Consider the following 21,295-nt stretch of genomic DNA (forward strand, 5'->3'; position numbering starts at 1 on the left):
CAGCCACCGTGGTCTTGCATGCTCCTTTTTCTGCCCCAGGCAGCCCTTCAGGTCTTTCCTCTCCCTTGTTTTGAAACAAATTTTTTATCTTTTAATAACAATAACTGGCAACTGGAAAACAAAAAGAAAACCTAACTAATTCTCATCTGAAGTGAATTCCTTGGTCTAATTCTTAGGGCTAATGAGTAATATAAAGATAGTAGAAATAAATGTTAAGCCTGTTATCAGTAACAACTGATAATTAGTAATTTACCCCTCCTGGGATAATGCCTTTTTTTAATCTGGGCCTAAAAATGTAGTTCTGCCATAGGTAAAACTTCAGGTACTCTCAGTTATGCCACGCAGGCGGGACCTGAAGAAGCCAAGTCTGCACTTAGTGTCTCGTGTGTACCGGCTAGGAAAAGTCCCACTTACCTGCACGCGAACTTCATGAGCCTTGGGGGGAGCTACCTCAACCTCTTCTATGCAAAGGGGCTTGCCTGTTTCCCAGGCAATGGCTGCTTTGCATTTAATAACCTGAGAGAGAGGGAGAGGGGAAGATTAATTATATAATTAACAGATAATTATATAAACTAGAATTAATTAAAATTATATTTAAAATTTTAAATTTAAGTAACATTGAAGGAAAGTGGAAAGAAACAAATCTATAATCCTCTATTCTAATGCTACTATTTTTGCTTTTGGTATGGTTTTCCCAGTCTTTGACGCATGAATATATAATTTTTGATAGTTGTTATGCAATTTTGAATTATATTTTTAAATATCATGAGTCTTATTGCAGATGCAATATATATTAATTATGGGAAGTTTCAAAATACAAATAAGAATAAAAGAAACAAAATCCACCTGTAATCTTATCACTCATTTTATGATTTTTGATGTAAATTTTTTCAGTATCCCTATATGGGATCTTTTGTATGTAATACTTTGTAATCTACTTCTTCTACTTATTAATATACTGTAAATATTTTCCATATTCTTCTCTAGCTTTATTTCTAACAGATGCAAATTCTAGTTTGTTGTCATAGCATAGGTACTCAAGTCTCTCTTTTTTTGGCCTTTATAAGTAATATTTAATTGAACACTCTTGGTAGTAAGCATTTTGGCAAATCCACAGTAATTTCCTTAAATTCCTAGCATGAGTTCACTCAAATCTTTTTGATCAGCTTTAATAAATTGCTGCTTTCTGAGAGGAAGTTTGTTTTAGTAAATTTATAAAGAGACAAAAAAACCAAGAATCAAATAAAGAAACAGTATATTTGCTTACTTTGCCCTTGGTGCCCATTTTTCTTTGGCAAACTAGCCTTGGAAGTTTCTCTCCGATCTAAGAAGCTCTTCCACATCTGTCCAGGTGCTCTGTGTCCTGTGATAATCTGTCTTTGAATAAATACCATTTCTGCCCTTTATTATCCAATCACTTTCCTGTTTGTTGCTTTCTTACTAGCTCTGCCCGGTTCTCATGTCATTTGTGCTATCATATTTCAGCTGCCGACTGCCACTGCTCCCAGCTCTTATTTGAAGAAGATGTTTACTTTTTTCCCTTTTATTGCAAAATATAAAATAATAGAGAAGAGTTCATTAAACTTACACAGATGAGTTAAAAAGTAAAGGACATTTCTACTGCCCCAGAATCCTTTCTGTACCCAGCCTTCTCCTTCACAAGCCTACTAATCATTTCCTTGCATTTCTTTATGATTTATGGTTCTCTATACAGTATAGTTTAGTTTTACCTATTAAAACCTTTATATGAGGGGTGCCTGGGTGGCTCAGTCATTAAATGTCTGCCTTCGGCTCAGGTTATGATCCCAGGGTCCTGGGATCGAGCCCCGCATCGGGCTCCCTGCTCCGTGGGAAGCCTGCTTCTCCCTCTCCCACTCCCCCCTGCTTGTGTTCCCTCTCTTGCTGTGTCTCTCTGTCAAATAAATAAAATGTTAAAAAAAAAAAAAAAACCTTTATATGAAAGAATCGTAGTGTATGTGTTGTCTTTTTTTTTCCTCTCAACTCCACAATTTGTGAGACTCATCCACATTGGTCTGTTTTCATTATCATCCATTTTCCTTTTTGCTTTTTTTTTTTTTTGCTTATGATTAGTCAGTGGTTACTTAAAATTCTTTTAATGTATTCTGTTGTACATGTGCATAAATTTCCTTGGGGAAAATTTATGATTAATGTGCAACCAGTAAATAATATTAAGGTGATTATTAAGGTGATGCCAACCGTTAAAACATTGCAATTTTTGTTCCAGTTGCTAAAAAACCACTGCCCCAAATTCCTAAATTTCCTTTTAATTCTGTGGCAGCCCTGGGAAGCCGTGTTTAGTCACTGCTGAGGAGCTACTCTCATGCCCCTCCAGATGTGTGAGCCCATCACCCAGCCCCCAAAAGTTCTGGGTCTCTGGCTGTGTATAGTAGGGTAGTTCCTGGACCCCAGTAAGGAAATACCTAGTGCCCATCAGACGTCCTGGGGCTGTGACCTATAGTGCTGTGGGCCAGAGCTCCCTTGGAGTCATACTTGCAGGTTGTGGGAAATGGAATATTGGTTGTTATTTTGACTAGGAGTGGAATTGCTGGGTCTTCAACTTTGATAGACCGGATCAAAGAGTTTTACAAAGTGGCTGCACTTACAAGCAGCAATGTATCAGAGTTCCCATTGCTCCATATCCTTGTCTATGCTTGGAATTGTCAACTTTAAAGCTTGATAATCTGTGGGTATGAATGGTATATAATTGTGTTTTAAATTTGCATTTCATTATTTTTTCTCTTTTTTTTCAAGATTTTATTTAAATTCATGTTAGTTCACATATTGTGCATTATTAGTTTCAGGGGTAGAATTTACTGATTCACTAGTTGCATATAACACCCAGTGCTCATTACTTCAAGTGCCCTCCTTAATGCCCGTCACCCAGTTACCCCCCCACCCCTCCAGCAACCCTCAGTTTGTTCCCTATATTTAAGAGTCTCTTATGGTTGGCCTCCTCTCTGTCTTTATCTTATTTTATTTTTCCTTCCCTTCTCCTATGTTCATATGCTTTGTTTCTTAAATTCCATATATGAGTGAAATCATATGGTATTTGTCTTTCTCTGACTGACTTATTTCGCATAGCAAAATACACTGTAGTTCCATCCATGTCATTGCAAATGGCAATTTCATTCTTTTTGATGGCTGAGTAATATTCCGTTGTATATATGTGTGTGTGTGTCTATACACACACACATATGTACAATGTGTGTATATATATACATATACATGTATAATGTGTACACACACACATATATATACACACATGTATATCATATCTTCTCTATCCATTCATCAGTCGATGGACATCTGGGCTCTTTCCATATTTTGGCTATTGTGGACATTGCTGCTATAAACATTGGGGCGCATGTGCCCTTTCAAATCACTATTTTTGTGTCCTTTGGATAAATACCTATAGTGCAGTTGCTGGGTCGTAGGTAGTTCTATTTTTACCTTTTTGAGAAGCCTCCATACTGTTTTCCAGAGTGGCTGCACCAGTTTGTATTCCCACCAACAGGGTAAGAGGGTTCCCCTTTCTCTGTTTCCTCGCCAACATCTGTTGTTTCCATAAGTTGTTAATTTTAGCCATTCTGACTGGTGTGAGGTGGAATCTTATTGTGGTTTTGATTTGTATTTCCCTGATGCCCAGTTACGTTAAACATTTTTTCATGTGTCTGTCGGCCATTTGTATGTCTTCTTTGGAGAAATGTCTGTTCATGTCGTCTGCCCATTTCTTGACTGGATTATTTGCTTTTTGGGTGTTGAGTTTGACAGGTTCTTTATAGATTTTGGATTCTAGCCCTTTATCTGATATGTCATTTGCAAATATTTTCTCCCATCCCATAGGTTGCCTTTTAGTTTTGTTGATTATTTCCTTTGCCACGCAGAAGCTTTTTATCTTGATGAAGTCCCAGTAGTTCATTTTTGCTTTTGTTTCCTTTGCCTCTGGAGACATGTCTAGTAAGAAGTTGCTGTGGCCGAAGTCTAAGTGGTTGCTGCCTGTGTTTTCCTCTAGGATTTTGATGGATTCCTGTTTCACATTTACGTCTTTCATCCATTTTGAATTTATTTTTGTGTATGGTGTAAGAAAATGGTCCAGTTTCATTCTTCTGCATGTGGCTGTCCAATTTTCCCAACACCATTTGTTGAAGAGACTGTTCTTTTTCCATTGGATATTCTTTCCTGTTTTGTTGAAGATTAGTTGACCATAGAGTTGAGGGTCCATTTCTGGCTTTTCTGTTCTGTTCCATTGATCTATGTGTTTTTGTGCGAGTACCATATTGTATTGATTATTACAGCTTTGTAATACAGTGTAAAGTCCGGAATTGTGATGCCACCAGCTTTGGTTTTCTTTTTCAACATTCCTTTGGCTATTCGGGGTCTTTTCTGGTTCCATACAAATTTTAGAATTATTTGTTCCAGGTCTGTGAAAAATGCTGGTGTTATTTCGATAGGGATTGCATTGAATATGTAGATTGCTTTGGGTAGTATAGACATTTTAACAATATTTGTTTTCTAATCCATGAGCATGGAATGTTTTTCCATTTCTTTGTGTCTTCTTCAATTTCTTTCATAAGTGTTCTATAATTTTCTGAGTACAGATCTTTTACCTCTTTGGTTAGGTTTATTCCTGGGTATCTTATGGTTTTAGGTGCAATTATAAATGGGATTGATGCATTGTTTTCTCTTTCTGCTGCTTCATTGTTAGTGTATAGAGATGCAGCAGACTTCTGTGTGTCAATTTTATATCCTGTGACTTTGCTGAATTCCTGTATCAGTTCTAGCAATTTTTTTGTGGGGTCTTTTGGGTTTTCTACATAGAGTATCATGTCGTTTATGAAGAGTGAAGGTTTGACTTTTTCCTTGCTGATTTGGATGTCATTTATTTATTTATTTATTTATTTATTTAAGATTTTATTTATTTTTAAAAGATTTTATTTATTTATTTGACAGAGAGAGACACAGCGAGAGAGGGAACACAAGCAGGGGGAGTGGGAGAGGGAGAAGCAGACTTCCCGCGGAGCAGGGAGCCCGATGCGGGGCTCGATCCCAGGACCCTGGGACCATGACCTGAGCCGAAGGCAGACACCTAACGACTGAGCCACCCAGGCGCCCCAAAGATTTTATTTATTTGACACAGAGAGAGACAGCTAGAGAGGGAACACAAGCAGGGGGAGCAGGAGAGGGAGAAGCAGGCTCCTGGCTGAGCAGGGAGCCTGATGCGGGGCTCTATCCCAGGACCCTGGGATCATGACCTGAGGGAAAGGCAGATGCTTAACGACTGAGCCACCTAGTTGCCCCGGATGCCTTTTATTTCTTTTTGTTGTCTGATTGCTGAGGCTAAGACTTTCAATACTATGTTGAACAACAGTGGTGAGAATGGACATCCTTGTTGTGTTCCTCACCTTTGGGGAAAAGGTCTCATTTTTTCCCCATTGAAGATGATAGTAGCTATGGGTCTTTTGTATATGGCCTCTATGATATTGAGGCATGTTCCTTCCATCCCTCCTTTTTTGTGAGTTTTTTTTTTCAAGAAAGTATGCTGTATTTTGTCAAATGCTTTTTCTGCGTCTATTGAGAAGATCATATGACTCTTAACCTTTCTTTTATTAATGTGCTTTATTGATTTGTAGATTTTGAACCACCCCTGCAGCCCAGGAATAAATCCCATTTGGTCATGGTGAATAAATCTTTTAATGTACTGTTGGATCCTATTAGCTAGTATCTTGGTGAGAACTTCTGTATCCATGTTCGTCAGGGGTTTTGGTCTGTAATTCTCCTTTTTAGTGGGGGTCTTTGTCTGGTTTTGGGATCAAGATAATGCTGGCTTCATAGAATGAGTTTGGAAGCTTTATTCTGTTTTTTGAAACAGTTTCAGAAGAATAGGTGTTAACTCTTCTTTAAATGTTTGGTAGAATTCTCCTGGGAAGCCAACAAGGTCTGGACTCTGTTGGGAGATTTTTGATTACTGCTTCAGTTTCTTTGCTGGTTATGGGTCTGTTCAGCTTTTCTATTTCTTCCTCTTTCAGTTTTGGTAGTTTATATGTTTCTTGGAATGTTTTCATTTCTTCTAGATTGCCTAATTTGTTGGCATATAATTGCTCATAATATGTTCTTATAATTGTTTGTATTTCTTCAGTGTTGGTTGTGATCTCTCCTCTTTCATTCATGATTTTATTTATTTGGGTCCTTTCTCTTTTCTTTTTGATAAGTCTGTCTAGGGGTTTATCAATCTTATTAATTCTTTCAAAGAACTAGCTCTTAGTTTCGTTGATCTGTTCTACTGTTTTTTTTTTATTTCTATATCATTGATTTCTGCTCTAATCTTTATTCTTTCTCTTCTCCTGCTGGCTTTAGGCTTTATTTGCCATTCTCTTTCCAGCTCCTCTAGGTGTAAGGTTAGGTTGTGTATTTGAGACTTTTCTTGTTTCTTGAGGAAGGCCTGTATTGCTTGTATACTTCCCTCTTAGGACTGCCTTTGCTGCATCCCAAAAATTTTGAACAGTTGTGTTTTCATTTTCATCTGTTTCCATGTATTTTTTAATTTAATTTCCTGGTTGACTCATTCATCCTTTAGTGGGATGTTCTTTTACATCCATGTATTTGTGGTCTTTCCAAATTTTTTCTTGTGGTTGATTTCAAGTTTCATAGTGTTGTAGTCAGAAAATGTGCATGGTATGATCTCAGTCTTTTTGAAGTGGTTGAGACCTGATTTGTGACCCAGGTGTGATCTATTCTGGAGAATGTTCCATGTGCACTCGAGAAGAATGTGTATTCTGCTGCTTTGGATAAAATGCTCCGAATATATCTGTGAAGTCCATCTGGTCCAGTGTGTCATTCAAAGCCCTTACTTCCAGGGCTCCTGGGTGGCTCAGTCACTAAGTGTCCGCCTTCAGCACAGGTCATGATCCCAGGGTCCTGGGATCGAGCCCCACATTGGGCTCCTTGCTCAGCAGGGAGTCTGCTTCTCCCTCTCCCCCCCCCACTAGTGCTCTCTCTCTTGCGCTTTCTCTCTCTCTCACTTTCTCTCTCTCTCTAAAATAAATAATAAATAAAATCTTTTAAAAAATATAAAGCCCTTGTTTCCTTGTTGATCTTCTGCTTAGATGATCTGTCCATTGCTTTGAGTGGGGTGTTAAAGTCCCCTAGTATTATTGTATTATTATCAATGAGTTTCTTTAATTTTGTTATTAATTGGTTTATAGATTTGGCTGCTCCCAAGTTAGGGGCATACATATATATAATTGTTAGATCTTCTAGTTGTATAGACTCCTTTATTATGATAGAGTGTCCTTTTTTATCTCTATTACGGTCTTTCGTTAAAAATCTAGTTTGTCTGATTTAAGTATGGCTACTCCAGCTTTCTTAGTTTTTTTTTTTTTTTAAGATTTTATTTATTTATATGAGAGAAAGAGTGAGAGCATGAGCAGGGGGAGGGGCAGAGGGAGAAGCAGACTCCCCGCTGAGCAGGGAGCCCGATGCGGAGCTGGATCCCAGGACCCCAGGATCATGACCTGAGCCGATGGCAGATGCTTAACCAACTGAGCCACCCAGGCCCCCTTCCTCCAGCTTTCTTTTGATGTCCATTAGCATGATAAATGGTTCTCCACCCCCTCACTTTCTTTCTTTTTTTTTTTAAAGATTTTATTTATTCATTTGACAGAGATAGATAGAGTGAGAGAGGGAACACAAGCAGGGGGAGTGGGAGAGGGAGAAGCAGGCTTCCTGCGGAGCAGGGAGCCCGATGCGGGGCTCGATCCCAGGACCCTGGGATCATGACCTGAGCTGAAGGCAGACGCTTAACGACTGAGCCACCCAGGCGCCCCTCACCCCCTCACTTTCAATCTGGAGGTGTCTTTGGGTCTAAAATGAGTCTCTTGTAAGCAGCATGTCAATGGATCATGTTTTTTTTTTATCCATTCTGATACCCTGTGTCTTTTGGTTGGGGCATTAGTCCATTTACCTTCAGAGTAATTATTGAAAGATATGAATTTAGTGTCATTGTATTACCTATAAAGTCACTGTTCCTGTAGGTTGCCTCTTTTCCTTTCTAGTTTTTGTGACTTTTGGTTTCTCTTTCTTGCTCAAAGGTTCCCCTTTAATATTTCTTGCAGAACTGATTTAGTGTTTATGAATTCCTTTAGCTTTTGTTTGTCTTGGAAACATATCTTTCCTTCTGTTCTGAATGACAGCCTTGCTGGATGAAGTATTCTTGGCCGTGTATTTTTCCCATTTAGCAGCTTGAATATATCATGCCAGTCCTTTCTGGCCTGCCAGGTCTCTGTGGATAGGTCTGCTGCTAACCTTATGGGTCTACCCTTGTAGGTTAAGGATCTTTGGTCTCTAGCTGCTTTCAGAATTCTCTCTTTATTTTTGTATTTTGCAAGTTTCACTATGATATGTTATGGTGTTGACCTGGTTTTTGTTGATTTTGAGGGAGTTCTCTGTGCCTCTTGGACTTAAATGCCTATTTCCTTCCCTAGATTAGGGAAATTCTCAGCTATAATTTGTTCAAATAAACCTTCTGACCTTTTTTCCCGCTCTTTTTCTTCTGGGACTTCTATGATACAGATATTATTTCTCTTTATGGCATCGCTGAGTTCCCTAGGTCTTCTTCGTGATCTAATAGTTTCCTTTCCTTCTTCTTTTCAACTTCATTATTTTCCATAATTTTATCTTTAATATCACCTGTTCTGTCCTCTGCTTCTTCATTCCTTATTGTGCTTACATCCATTTGGTTTTGTGTTTCAGTTATAGCATTTTTTATTTCAGCCTGACTAGTTTTTAGGTCTTTTATTTTTGTAGCCAGGGTTTCTCTGGTGTCTTCTATACTTTTTTCAAGTCCAGTTAGTAGTCTTATGACTGTTGAACATAGAGTCTGCTTGGGACTCTCTCTCCCTCTCCCTTTGCCCCTCCATTCTTCCCCCACCCTCAAATAAATAAATAAATCTTTTTTAAAAGATTTTATTTATTTATTTGACAGAGAGAGACACAGTGAGAGAGGGAACACAAGCAGGGGGAGTGGGAGAGGGAGAAGCAGGCTTCCTGTGGAGCACAGAGCCCGATGTGGGGCTCAGTCCTAGGGCCCTGGGATCATGACCTGAGCTGAAGGCAGATGCTTAATGACTGAGCCATCCAGGCACCCCTAAATAAATAAATCTTAAAAAAAAAAAAAATCCTACTGCTGCATCTCTGCCTACTAAAAACTCTAATACAAATTTTTTAAGGATTTAAAAAAATTTTTTAAGTAAGCTTTACATCCAACACGGGGCTTGAACTTACAACTGTGAGATCAAGAGTTGCATGTTCTACCAACTGAGCCAGCCAGGTGCCCTTAAACTCTAATATATTCTTAAAGTCCATCTCCAGGTACCTATCTTGCCTTTTCCAGTTCTTTTTGGGTACAATCTTTCCTCTCTTTGAATACCCACAATACTCATGTTTATACCTCTTGTAAAGTTGTTCACACATAGACAGCTATATGAAGCAAAAGTTATTCTGTCTTGTGTTCTGTTATTTGTGTCCCTTTTTGACACCGCTCTCTCACCTCCAGCTTCCTTAATTGTAAAGATTTTATTTTACTTACATTTCATATCCTGCAGGGTATAATTCAGAGACCGAAAAGTTCTCCATGCTTAATAAATGCTGATCAAATTTAATATTTACCTTGGATATACAGTAGTCATTAATGCACTTATTAGCCTTCTTTCTCCCTTTGTTTTTGTGTTGCACTTTGATGAGTTTCTTTGAAGATAGAGACTGTCTTTTATTTTTTGTAAACATCAAAAGAACCTGCTAAAAAGTGTTTTGAGAGGAAGCTGGAAAAGAGATTTCAGAATGGTAAATCCCTGGGCTTTTGGATGTGAGGGCTGTTTCTGATGTTTAAAAACAAGGTCGTGTTCTTTCTGAGAGATTGGCTTTATCTTTTCTGACCATTGATTTTTAGGCTTATAGTTTTTGAAATTCCCAGTGTTGTATACATCTAAAAGTGTAATTTCTCTCCCATTACATTTCTATATATGAATAATTTTAAAATAATAATTCATTAATCTCAACATGAATATCCAAACAGCTTATTTGGGACCCAGGATGGTCCAAACTGAATTCATTGTGTTTCTGCATAAACTCGATCTTTTTCTATTTCTAAACTACATGTTTTCTTTATTTCCTGCATCTAATTGTACATTTCCTTGATTCTAAAGCCCTTTTTTTTACAAGATAAAATTCTGATATCAGTTGCTTCTTACCATCAATGACATATCATTGTTTAATTGGTAGTAGTTTTCTTTCTTAGTGGTATATAAAATTATGGTTCCTCTTAAAATTGATGGCATTTTAGCTCTGATAAAATAGAGTAGTTGCAAAAACATGTGGATTGTAATTCCTTAACTTTTTACCCATTTTGTTTCTATTCACATAACCATTACCGTAGTTAATGGTCTTCCTTCATTTCTTCATTATTTCTTTACTTTTCTTTTTCTTATTGAGATAAAATTCAATTAACATAAAATTCACCATTTAACCATTTGTAAGTGTACAATTTAATGGTTGTTGAATATATTCACAATATTACGCAGCGGTCACTAATACTAATTCCAGAATATTTCTGTCACCCCAAAAGAAACCCCATACTTTCTAATTTCCCCCTCTGCCTATTCTCTGGCAACCACTAATCTACTTTCTGTCTCTATTGATTTGCCTATCCCTGGGTGGCTCAGTCGGTTAAGCGTCTGCCTTCGGCTCAGGTCATGATCCCAGGGTCCTGGGTTGGAGCCCCACATCAGGCTCCCTGCTCAGTGGGGAGTCTGCTTCTCCCTCCACCTCTGCCTGTTGCTTCCCCTGCTCGTGTGCTGTCTCTCCCTCTTCCTCTCTCTGTCAAATAAATAAATAAAATCTTAAAAAAAAAAATGGAATCATACATACATACAAATATACATACATATATGACCTTTGGTGCTTGGCTTCTTTCACTTACCATAACATTTCCAAGGTTCATCTGTGCTGTAGCATGTCATCTGTCCTCTGCTTCTTCATTCAGCCCTAAAAAGGGCTTCATCCCTTTTTATTGCCAAATAATATTCTATTGTATGGGTAAAGCACAATTTATCATTTTTTAAGTGATGGATATTTAGGTTGTTTCCACTTTTTGGCACTATGAATAATGCTACTATAAGCGTTCCCCTACAGGCTTTTGTGTGGAACATACATTTTTAATTCTCTTGTGTATGTACCTAGAAGTGGAATTGCTAAGTTATGGTAACTCCGTGTTTAATTTTTGAGGAACTGCCGGACTATTTGACACGGTGGCTGCACCATTTTACACTTCTGCCAGCAGTGAATGAGGCCTCAGATTTCTCCACTTTTCACCAACACTTGCCTTTTTTCTCTTTTTCCTTTCATTATAGCCATTCTAGATAGTATGAAATGGTATTCTTCACTGTTTCTTAAATGGTGTGCCCCTCATAACTTCCTCATTGACCTTCTGGTTTCTTCTCATTTTAGTTCATCCAAACCCCACTGGCAGAATAGATTTCCAAAGGGAAGTTATATAATTTCCTTTATAACTTTTTTTCAATGGTTCCATAACAAATCTGTCAAATTAGGTATGACTTTGTTATCCTGGAACACAAAGACTTTATATCTCTCTATAAATTTTGCTGCTATTATTTCACTCCTTCACTGGTGGCACTTTGTTTCAACAAATCTGGAAAATTCGCTGTTGCTTGAACATCTCCTATACTGTCTTTTGTTAATTTTGTTTCCTATACCTTCACTTCTCCAGGTAGAATTTCTGTTTTTCATTAAAGGCTCATCTCACAGATCTTCTTCCAAGTGAAACCTCTCCTGATTCTTCCATCCTTACTTCATTTTCCCTCTTCTGAGCATCCAGAGAAATTGGTATGTTTCTTATATTATCCATCTTACTCCACCTTTTAATATGAAAGATTGTGTTCTTTTCTTGATCTTCCCCCTTAGGTACAAAGGCTTACTCATCTTGTGTCTGTAGTTTCTTACAAATGTAAAATATTTAATAATTAACTAATGGGACTTTGAAATCATTCAGTGGTTTCACAGAATTAGGTGAATCTTTCTGAAGTATAGTGTGCTGTGTGGTACTGTGTATTTAAGTTATGTATTAGGGAAAAGAGAAAGAACTTGCTTTAGTCTAATTGGAGAAACAGGGCTGAAAAATATGAAATCTACAGAAATATGTCTGTGAGTCTAATAACTTTAAGCTTGCCTTGAAGGGGAGGAATCATGCTGGTGGATTGGTAATGTGGTGGACAGAATAAGAGCAGATTCCTGGAAGTTGAGCTAGAACTTTAATTTAAAGGACAGTATTATTTGGGAAAGCTAGAGCACAATATAGGAAAGACAGTTTCTCCAGTAAATCTGGTAACTCAAATTAAGTTACATGTTCGGTAAACTATCTTGTTAATTGATTTAATTATTATCACCTGTGGTTTTCAGCATCTGTTAAGCGACCTAGAAATTCAATGACCCATGTTGTTAAATGACCTTTATTTTCCTGGAAGGATTTTACAGAGCGAACAGGCCTGAGGTGATGATTTATAAAGACATTCCAGTTTATGCCAATGAGGAGATACTAAATTCAGATACTTAAGTAATAATAACTAGGTCACTGAGAATTTGCTGGTAGTGAAAGCAGTTCCGTAATGAATAGGTTGCCTTGTCTGAAGGCAGTATATCTGGCTAAGATGTGCCTGATTGACTGGTATTTCCCTCTGATTCTCTTCCCAGGAGATTAGGAGGAATGTGCAGGTGCTCTCCCAGCCCCAGACCACTGTTGCTCTGTACTTCTGTAGTTATTCTTACAATGTTACAATATTAAGGCTATTAATAAAAAGATAGGTACTTCTAGTCTCAAATAGTTTGGGTTAAGACTTTAGAAGAGTTACCCTCTGAGGTCAATGTGTTTTTTAAAAGTATAGTAACTATTGCATATTGTTTCTTGATTTTGGGGAAGAGGGGAGGTAGTGGAATGGAATAATTAGGTGTTAGTATCTATTACTGAGAAAATTGGTGCAGTTTTGTGTATTGTGTATTTGTGTATTGCTGGAGATGATTACTCTTACACTTAAAATAAGTTCATATAATTTACCTTTTTATGATTCATCTTTTTAAAGCATATTTCAGAATACAGACTAATATATTCATATAGCATATTATAAACATCTGGCCCATGATTTTATTGCTAATTTTAAAGTTCCAAAAAACAGGAACTTTTTTTTTTATCCAAGATAAGGTAGTACTGAGAAAAGAAGCATAATAAATTAAACTCATAGATGTCTACACACTATAATGCCAATTAATTAATTTATAATGGGAAATATATGGGGCCTGTCAGAAATCTGTGATCCCTGCAAAGGCCACATCTTTGCTGATCTGTAGGTCCATTTATGAAACTTAAATTAGAATTCAGAGTTCAGACAATTCACTTGGCTATTGGGAGACCAAAAGAAAGTTAGGGATATTTTATTTAGACTAAGGGGGAAGGAACTAAATTATTCAAGACATTTTTGGCAGGAAATGATAGAAATCTCTGACCCCAAATTAGCTTTAAACAAAGTCCTTACGGGTTTAATTAGATTTCCAGAGCTAGGGCTGGCTCTGGAGTTGGTTGATTTACTGGGTCAATGATGTCAGTAAGAACTTAGATTTTATCTTTTTCTCTTCTCTGCTGTCACTGTTGAATTCATCAAGGGCTGCTTCCCCTTGTGATTAGAATCCCTGATTGGTACTACATGCTTCCTCGTTCATTTGAAATTGGGAGAGGGGAGGAGAGGGTTGTTTTGAATTTGATTCCTAGCTTTGAAATTCCAGAAAAAGAAGTGTCATCTCACTGAATTCCAGAAAAAGTGAGAATTCCTCTCTTCTTGAAGTCCCCCAAATATCCTGAGGTTCCTGTACCTGTCAGAAAGTTACATTTTTTTTATTTACCTGGTAAGGCTGCTGGGAACTTTGTAAGCAAGATATCAGGCCCAAATTTCCAAAGGGCTCCATTCGATCCATAAAGTTAACCTTAGTTCCTTGAAACTGTCTGGTTTTATCTGAGTCTATGCATGTCTCTTTCAAATATAACATTCCAGTCAAAGTCTTAGTAGAATAACCAATGTTATAAGGAGAACAGATTCTTTTTTTTAAAAGTTTTTATTTAAGTAATCTCTACACCCAACATGAGGCTTGAACTCATGACCCCAAGATCAAGAGTTGCATGCTCTTCTGACTAGGCACCCCAGGAGAACAGATTCTTTTTGAACTTATGCAAAAAATTATAATTGCCATGGAAGAAAGAATACTCACTGAGAGTTTTTTGAATTCTAGAGGGTTCAGGTAAGGAGAAAAGATAAATGTTTTAATTTGTTTACAGAGCATTTTTTTTTAAAGATTTTATTTATTTATTTGACAGAGCAAGAGAGCACAAGCAGGGGGAGCAGGAGAAGGAGAGGGAGAAGCAGGCTCCCCGCTGAGCAGGGAGCCTGATGCGGGGCTTGATCCTAGGACCTTGGAATCATGACCTGAGCTGAAGGCAGATGCTTAACCATCTGAGCCACCCCGGTGCCCCTACAAAGCATTTTTTTAATCAAATTTTTGTAAGTTGTAGAGATCTTAAGAGAAAAAATTTCCATAAAGCTTAAAGAGCAAACATTAGAAAATCAGCAATGTTTCAAACAAGAGTCATAAAAACTATAATCATCCTTTTCAGTTCATTTAGTCCAATGTTATAAATTCTTGTTTTGTTTACAGTTTTTCTATTAGTTCTGGAAATTTTTAGTTTAGTTTTGTGATATTAAAGGTATTGGAAACTGTATTTGTCAGAAGTCCTTTTTTTCTTTTTTAAGGACTTTTATTTAGTTGTCAGAGAGAGAGAGCATACACAGGCAGGGGGAGCGGCAGGCAGAGGGAGAAGCAGGCTCCCCGCTGAGCAAGGAGCCCGATGTGGGGCTTGATCCCAGGACCCTGGGATCACGACCTGAGCCAAAGGCAGATGCTTAACCGACTGAGCCACCCAAGCGTCCCTCAAAAGTCCTTTTCATGAACCTCCTTGAAGCTGAAACACATTTGTGAGAGCATCAGGGTCTAATAATAATCATAAATGACAAAAGACTCAAAATGGCCATGGTTAAAAATCTGATGACAGTTCATTTTAATGCAGTCCACAAGAAAATTTGGTTATTTTTGTGACACATAACATTTTAATAATTAGAATTTCAAGTGATAGCATTACACCAGAACATATTAGAACTTTAGGAATTTTATGTACTTTCTAGTACAGTTATAGCATTCACTCATACAATATAACCAAGAAGGTTTATCATCCCTTATCTGACAGTGCTTCCCATGTAGTTTCAACTAGCCTAATTAGTCAAGAAGACTTCATTTTAGGATTTGAATATTTGGGAAGTTTGTTACAATCAAAAGATTTTAAAGCACATGCCTAAATAGGATCATAGATCATTATAAAACTTAAAACTTAATTATTTGTATAACTGAGGTGGCCATAAGAGATTCTGAAGACAAATACAGAAGGTTATACAGTTAGAAAAACTTAGGTCTTTTAATATTGAGAAGATTTAACCTTCTTAAGTAATTGAAGACCTGATAAAGGCAAAATATAGAAACTGTTTTTCTGAGTAGATAAAGAAGTGCCTTTGTTCATGATTTTTTTATCAAGAGCAGACCAACAATCCAAGAAAACTTTGTCTTTCTAACAGAGAAAAACTGAATTCTGGTCTTATACTAGTGTACTTTTAAAACTTGTTCATTACTCTAAGTCCTGACCACACTTAAAATTCTTTTCTAAAGATTCCCCTTTACAAACCTGGTAAAACTTTCTTTTTTCATTTAGATTTTGTCTTAAATTTTCCCTCTCTAAATAACCAGTCTCATTTCAGGACAAAATTACTTGTTTTCCCTGCAACAAAAATGTATTCTCATTTCTTTTTTTAAAATTTATTTTATTTTATTTTATTTTAAAGATTTTATTTATTTATTTGAGAGAGAGAGAATGAGAGAGAGCACATGAGAGGGGGGAGGGTCAGAGGGAGAAGCAGACTCCCTGCCGAGCAGGGAACCCGATGCGGGACTCAATCCAGGGACTCCAGGATCATGACCTGAGCCGAAGGCAGTCGCTTAACCAACTGAGCCACCCAGGCGCCCATGTATTCTCATTTCTTATACCTTTTTCTTTTCTTTTCTTTTCTTTTTTTTTACATCTCTCTTACTTTCCTACGTATAGATTTGCTTTCCTTATCATTTCTAGCAGTCTCTATTACATTTATCCGAATTTTGACGTTTAGAAACTTCAGTTTCCAGTGAAAACTAAGTAGTAACCTATTGTGAACTGTTTATCAGTTCAGTTCAGTTCTTTAGATTGACAAATTTGTGAATATATTTCATAACTTCTAGAAACGTGTTTTTTCATAGTATAACTTTCAATAAAGCATAAAACATATTTAGACCCAGGTATCTACAGTTTCTCTGCAATAGGACAAAAGCAGCCAAACCTGTGTTTTGTAATTGTTTTAGTATTTTATCTTATTTGGAAAAGACTTAGATATTCAATGAATTTAACCCAGTTTATCATTTAACCTAGCAAAACTTCAAGGTCTCAGTTACCAAAGATTTTGAAAACTATTAAAAGTTTACCTATAAACCTTTTTATTTATTTAACCTATTTGCTTTTAACAATTACCCTTTGAAAACTTTATGAGACAGAAAAAATTAATCATTTTAAATCATTTTTGCTGACAAATTGCGACAGAGATAACATGAGCTTAATTGACCTATAGTAAACCTTGGTAGAATAAACGTTTTATATTTAATGCTGATAACCCTAAGTACATGTCTATTTTAATTAAACCAGCAATCTTGAATTTTAATTTACCGAAGATCATCCCAGATCACATGAACTTGAAAAACATTTGGGTTAGTTCTTTTTGAGTTGCAGAGTGCCCAGTTTTTATAAGCACTTGCCTTTAAACCAATTAGAGCTCCTTTACAAATTAATCTTAGAAACACCATCATCTGGGGGTAGAGAAAATACCTCATATTTATAACACATACGGACACATACACACAAACAAGATGCAAACAAAATCTAGCCTTTGTTTCACTAAGGTTTGTGGAGAGGACATTAAAGGCCCAAATTCCAAATATCTCTCTTTTACAAAACAAATCTAATTGCAAGATAGCATTATAATTTATGGATCCATTAATTAGTCATTTTCCCACTTTCCAATTAGAACACAGCTGGTTTTGTCCAAAGATGCCAAAAGCTGCAGCAACAAACAAACCAAATGAAGCCCCAGGGTACCTCTGTGAGCCTTGGTTCCTCCCAAAAAGTTGGGAGCTTCATCGATGGATTCAAATAGCTTCCTAGTTTCTGGTTACTTAATCTTATAGCCGGCTGTGTCTAATCATGTGCCCAAGAAAACTAATTCAGACATGTCAGAAGAAGTCATAGGAGTTTGGTCTTGTTATAATTCTTGTTTGGTATTTAAATTATTAACTAAAGTAAAACTGTTGTTTGGTTTTATTTAGTGGGAAGAAACTAACCCTTATTGAATGCCTAGTGAATATTAGGCACTTTGTTACTGGTTTCATCCTCTCTTACAGCCCTGGAAGGTAGATAGTATGTTTCCTATTATCAAATAAGGTACATAGCTCTCTGATTCTGAACACTTGCTAGTTAAGAAAGTGAGGATTTGACTTGAAGTCTGTTTGAATCCAAAGTTCATGTTTTTTTCTAGTTAAGCTGGTGCTCTGGAAAGTTTTAGGTTACTCAATACAGTTTGGACTCTGTAGTTTCCCTTCTCTTGCCATGACTTGTAAATAGAATTGTGACTTCGAGGGTAGTATTCATTTTACTTTCATTGTTGTTAAGTTAGTAAACATAATATAGAATTAATAGGTCCTAGTTAGAAAAAAAGGATTATTTTTCCATCTTTAGATGAGTGTCTGTAAGGTAATTCATAACAACATATAATAAATTTAGCATTGGGATATCAGGAAAATATGACTCTTGTTTTTCAGATTTTACAGTAAGCATCCTTTGTTCCAATCCCTCAGATTGAGTCAGGGCCCCTTGTGTTGTACTCTCACAACACCCCCTCCTTTTCCTTCATGGCACTTTTGACTTTCACTTTTAAATTTGGTGTTGTTGAGTTATATCTCTTTTTCACCTAGTGATTAAGATGAATATAGTGTGCAGGATTTAAATGGACTTACAGTAATTCTTTACCATTAGCTTATCACGCAAGCTCTAGGTGATCATAGGTTATGGCAGGGGAACATTTGCGGAATGAACCTGAACTGCTCTGAAGCAGAGTCCGCGTGATGTATTTTTCCTCCAGAGAAAACAAAGGTCAGAGCCTGAAGAGATCACAGAAAGAGATACTGAGTTGTTAAATGTTACATATGTTTTACTGAATATTAATGAAATACAAAATGAGAATTATAGCTCAAGCACTTTCATGTCCTGCTAATGTTAGAAGCAAAGCATGGTTTCCAAACCAAGTAATAAAAACCTAAAAATCAGAGAACATACCACAAAAGACAGTAAATGCTCTATTTTCTAAAAGGCTCAGCACAAATACAAACCTTATACCTAGGCCTATTATATACACACATTGCTGTATTAGTATTCACAGCTCACCTTAGATTCCAATCTAAAATAGATTCATTCTATTCTTTTCATTCTGGTTCCTAGCAGCCAGTTATCGTCTTCTTAAAATACTGATCACAGTCTGTAATTATTTTTTTTTTTAAGATTTTATTTATTTATTTGGCAGAGAGAGACACAGTGAGAGAGGGAACACAAGCAGGCGGAGTGGGAGAGGGAGAAGCAGGCTTCCTGCAGAGCAGGGAGCCCGATGTGGGGCTCGATCCCAGGACCCTGGGATCATGACATGAGCCGAAGGCAGACACTTAACGACTGAGCCACCCAGGCGCCCCTGTAATTATGTATTTATTTGTGTGTTTACACATTTAGTATCTGTCTCCCTTATGAGACTGTAAGCTCGATAAAGGTAAAGGACCGTGTCTGATTTGTTCAAATCATGCACATGGGCTGCCAGCATGCCTGACAAACAGTTCATATACAGACCATTTGTTTCTTGAATGTTGAATGGCTTGGGTTTAGTACTATCTGTAATCTGTGCCATCTTTAAATAGGGAAGGGTCAGATTTGGCCTTTGTACCATGAGTGTTAATATCATTAAAAAACATTTCTTGTTAAAAATTCTTTCCTGTTAAAAACTTTTTTTTTTTTTTTAATTTTGTTTATTTACCTGCGAGAGAGAAAGAAAGCAGGAGCTGGCGGCGGGGGGGAGGGGAGGGCAGAGAGAGAGAGGGAGAGGGAGACGCCCCACTGAGCAGGGAGCCTGATGCAGGACTTGATCCCAGAACCCCGGGTTTATGACCTGAGCTGAAGGCTTAACCACCTGAGCCACTCAGGCGCCCCTCCTGTTAAAAACTTCTGACCTCAGATCTGTATATAGTCAGTATGCATTTTGCAGATCCATGGCCATTATGGGTTTAAATATAATTTGTCAGACTGCAGAAACTCCCAAAGGCTGGGTCTGTGGATTAGGACAGGTAATTGGAAAGAATGTCTGTTGGGTTGGTGAAGATAAATGCTACTGAAAATATTATATTCAAAGAGAGATGCTGCTGTCCAGAGGATTTGAACCTCGTCTGGAAAACACTTATGAGGTGCCTTAAGACTTGTAGATACTAAGCAAGAGCACATTGTTGTAGAGTCTTAAAGACTTAAATTTTTAATTATTTGTTTTTAAAAATTACATAAATAGTACATGTTTGTTGTAAACATGAGTTGGGGTGGTTTCAATCCTTTGTTCACCAGGTAAGTCACTGTATATAATTTATCTTTTGATTATGGCCTTTACAGTCTTCAAGTCTTCTCTTCCCGATATGTGTGTTATCTTGGTTTATATATGGCACTCTAGGTATCAGAATAAAATGAGAAAAATCTAGGATGCTGGAAAGGACACATTTACAAAAATAAATGTCCCTAGTTTTTAAGATCATCAGGGTGTTCATGGCAAATAATGACTGAACACTTAAAAATATAAAGTAGCTGCTTGGAAGATTTCCTGATGAAGAGCTGCATGGCGCCATGTTCTGCCAATAGTCATGAGCACTTTGACTTTCCCTCCTTAGTTTCAGCATCTTCTCCTTTTGACAGACTGCCTGGACAGAGATGCCACTGCTTCCTGGTCCTAGAGGCAGTCCACTGGCCTCAGCTTGTCCAACTACTGTCTCTCCCAGGAGGCTTCCTGGGCCATGATGGACATGAAACACTAGCTGACTATGCCCAGGGGCCAAGCCATGCTAGTTAATGTAGCTTCTATTCAATTTGCAGCAAGTCTCTGGCTTAGGATAGTGTTTCTCAAGTTATCCATAGTGAAGAATGATTTCTGTTTATATTTTCAGTCCATAGTGGGATGGTACTTACTTTGTAAAAAATATAAAAATCAGTTGTTAGAAAAATGAAATGGGAAATATAAAGACAAAGACAGAAATAAGCCTTAATTTTTATTATTAGATTGGTTAGCCCAGTGATGGGTATTAAAGAGGGCACATACTGCATGGAGCACTGGGTGTTACATGAAAACAATGAATTGTGGAACACTACATCAAAAACTAATGATGTATGGTGACTAACATAACATAATAAAATAAAATTTAAAAAATTAAAATTAAAATAAAAAAAAGATTCAAAAGACATAAAAGTACTCTGTAGCACATCTGCTACAGAAGTTTCTAAATGTTTACTCTCAGTTTTGGTATTTACTTTGTTATGGGCTGATAGCAAAGAGTTCCTCGACCTGTACTGGTCCACTGTCCACACTTTGAGTAGCTGGTTTAGGCTTTTGCTCTGAGACCCTTGCCACGTATTTATGGAAAGTGTTTTGTATTTGGAGACATTACCTGTGTTCCTACTGTATGTATTTGTGTGTGTGTGTGTGTGTGTGCGTGCGTGTACATGGGTGGTTGTGATAGTTGTTTTCTTTCCCCACTACCTTCTCTTTGATCTGACTACTACTGCTTAAGTGGAACCTCTAGCAATGTTTTCAAACAGCATGGCACTGCTCCTGCAAATTCTTTGGGAACGTTAAGGGCCTATCACATGCTGCACCTCTAGTTGCTATGCCTGGACATAGCCTTTTCTTTTCTTTTAAAATTTCATTAAGTTTTTAATTTTAATTCCAGTATAGTTATCATACAGTGT

At 37.2% G+C, this 21,295-nt stretch overlaps 2 protein-coding genes across 2 annotated transcripts in view; one reads left to right on the top strand and one right to left on the bottom strand.

Moving 5' to 3' along the window:
- ADH4 (alcohol dehydrogenase 4 (class II), pi polypeptide) overlaps positions 1-1,509 on the bottom strand; it is an 18,026-nt gene extending 16,517 nt beyond the window's left edge. Inside the window, exons 1-2 of the mRNA XM_032400883.1 lie at positions 1,268-1,509; positions 415-516 (exon numbers count right to left, since the gene is read on the bottom strand). Coding sequence (XP_032256774.1) covers positions 415-516; positions 1,268-1,285 — 120 coding nt within the window. The 5' untranslated portion in view covers positions 1,286-1,509. The remainder of the gene's footprint in view (positions 1-414; positions 517-1,267) is intronic.
- Positions 1-21,295, top strand: part of CUNH4orf17 (chromosome unknown C4orf17 homolog) — a 335,194-nt gene that overhangs the window by 33,002 nt on the left and 280,897 nt on the right. The window lies entirely within an intron of this gene.

Source organism: Phoca vitulina, unplaced genomic scaffold, assembly GCF_004348235.1.
Source record: "Phoca vitulina isolate PV1807 unplaced genomic scaffold, GSC_HSeal_1.0 scaffold3, whole genome shotgun sequence".
NCBI classification, from domain to species: Eukaryota; Metazoa; Chordata; class Mammalia; order Carnivora; family Phocidae; genus Phoca; species Phoca vitulina.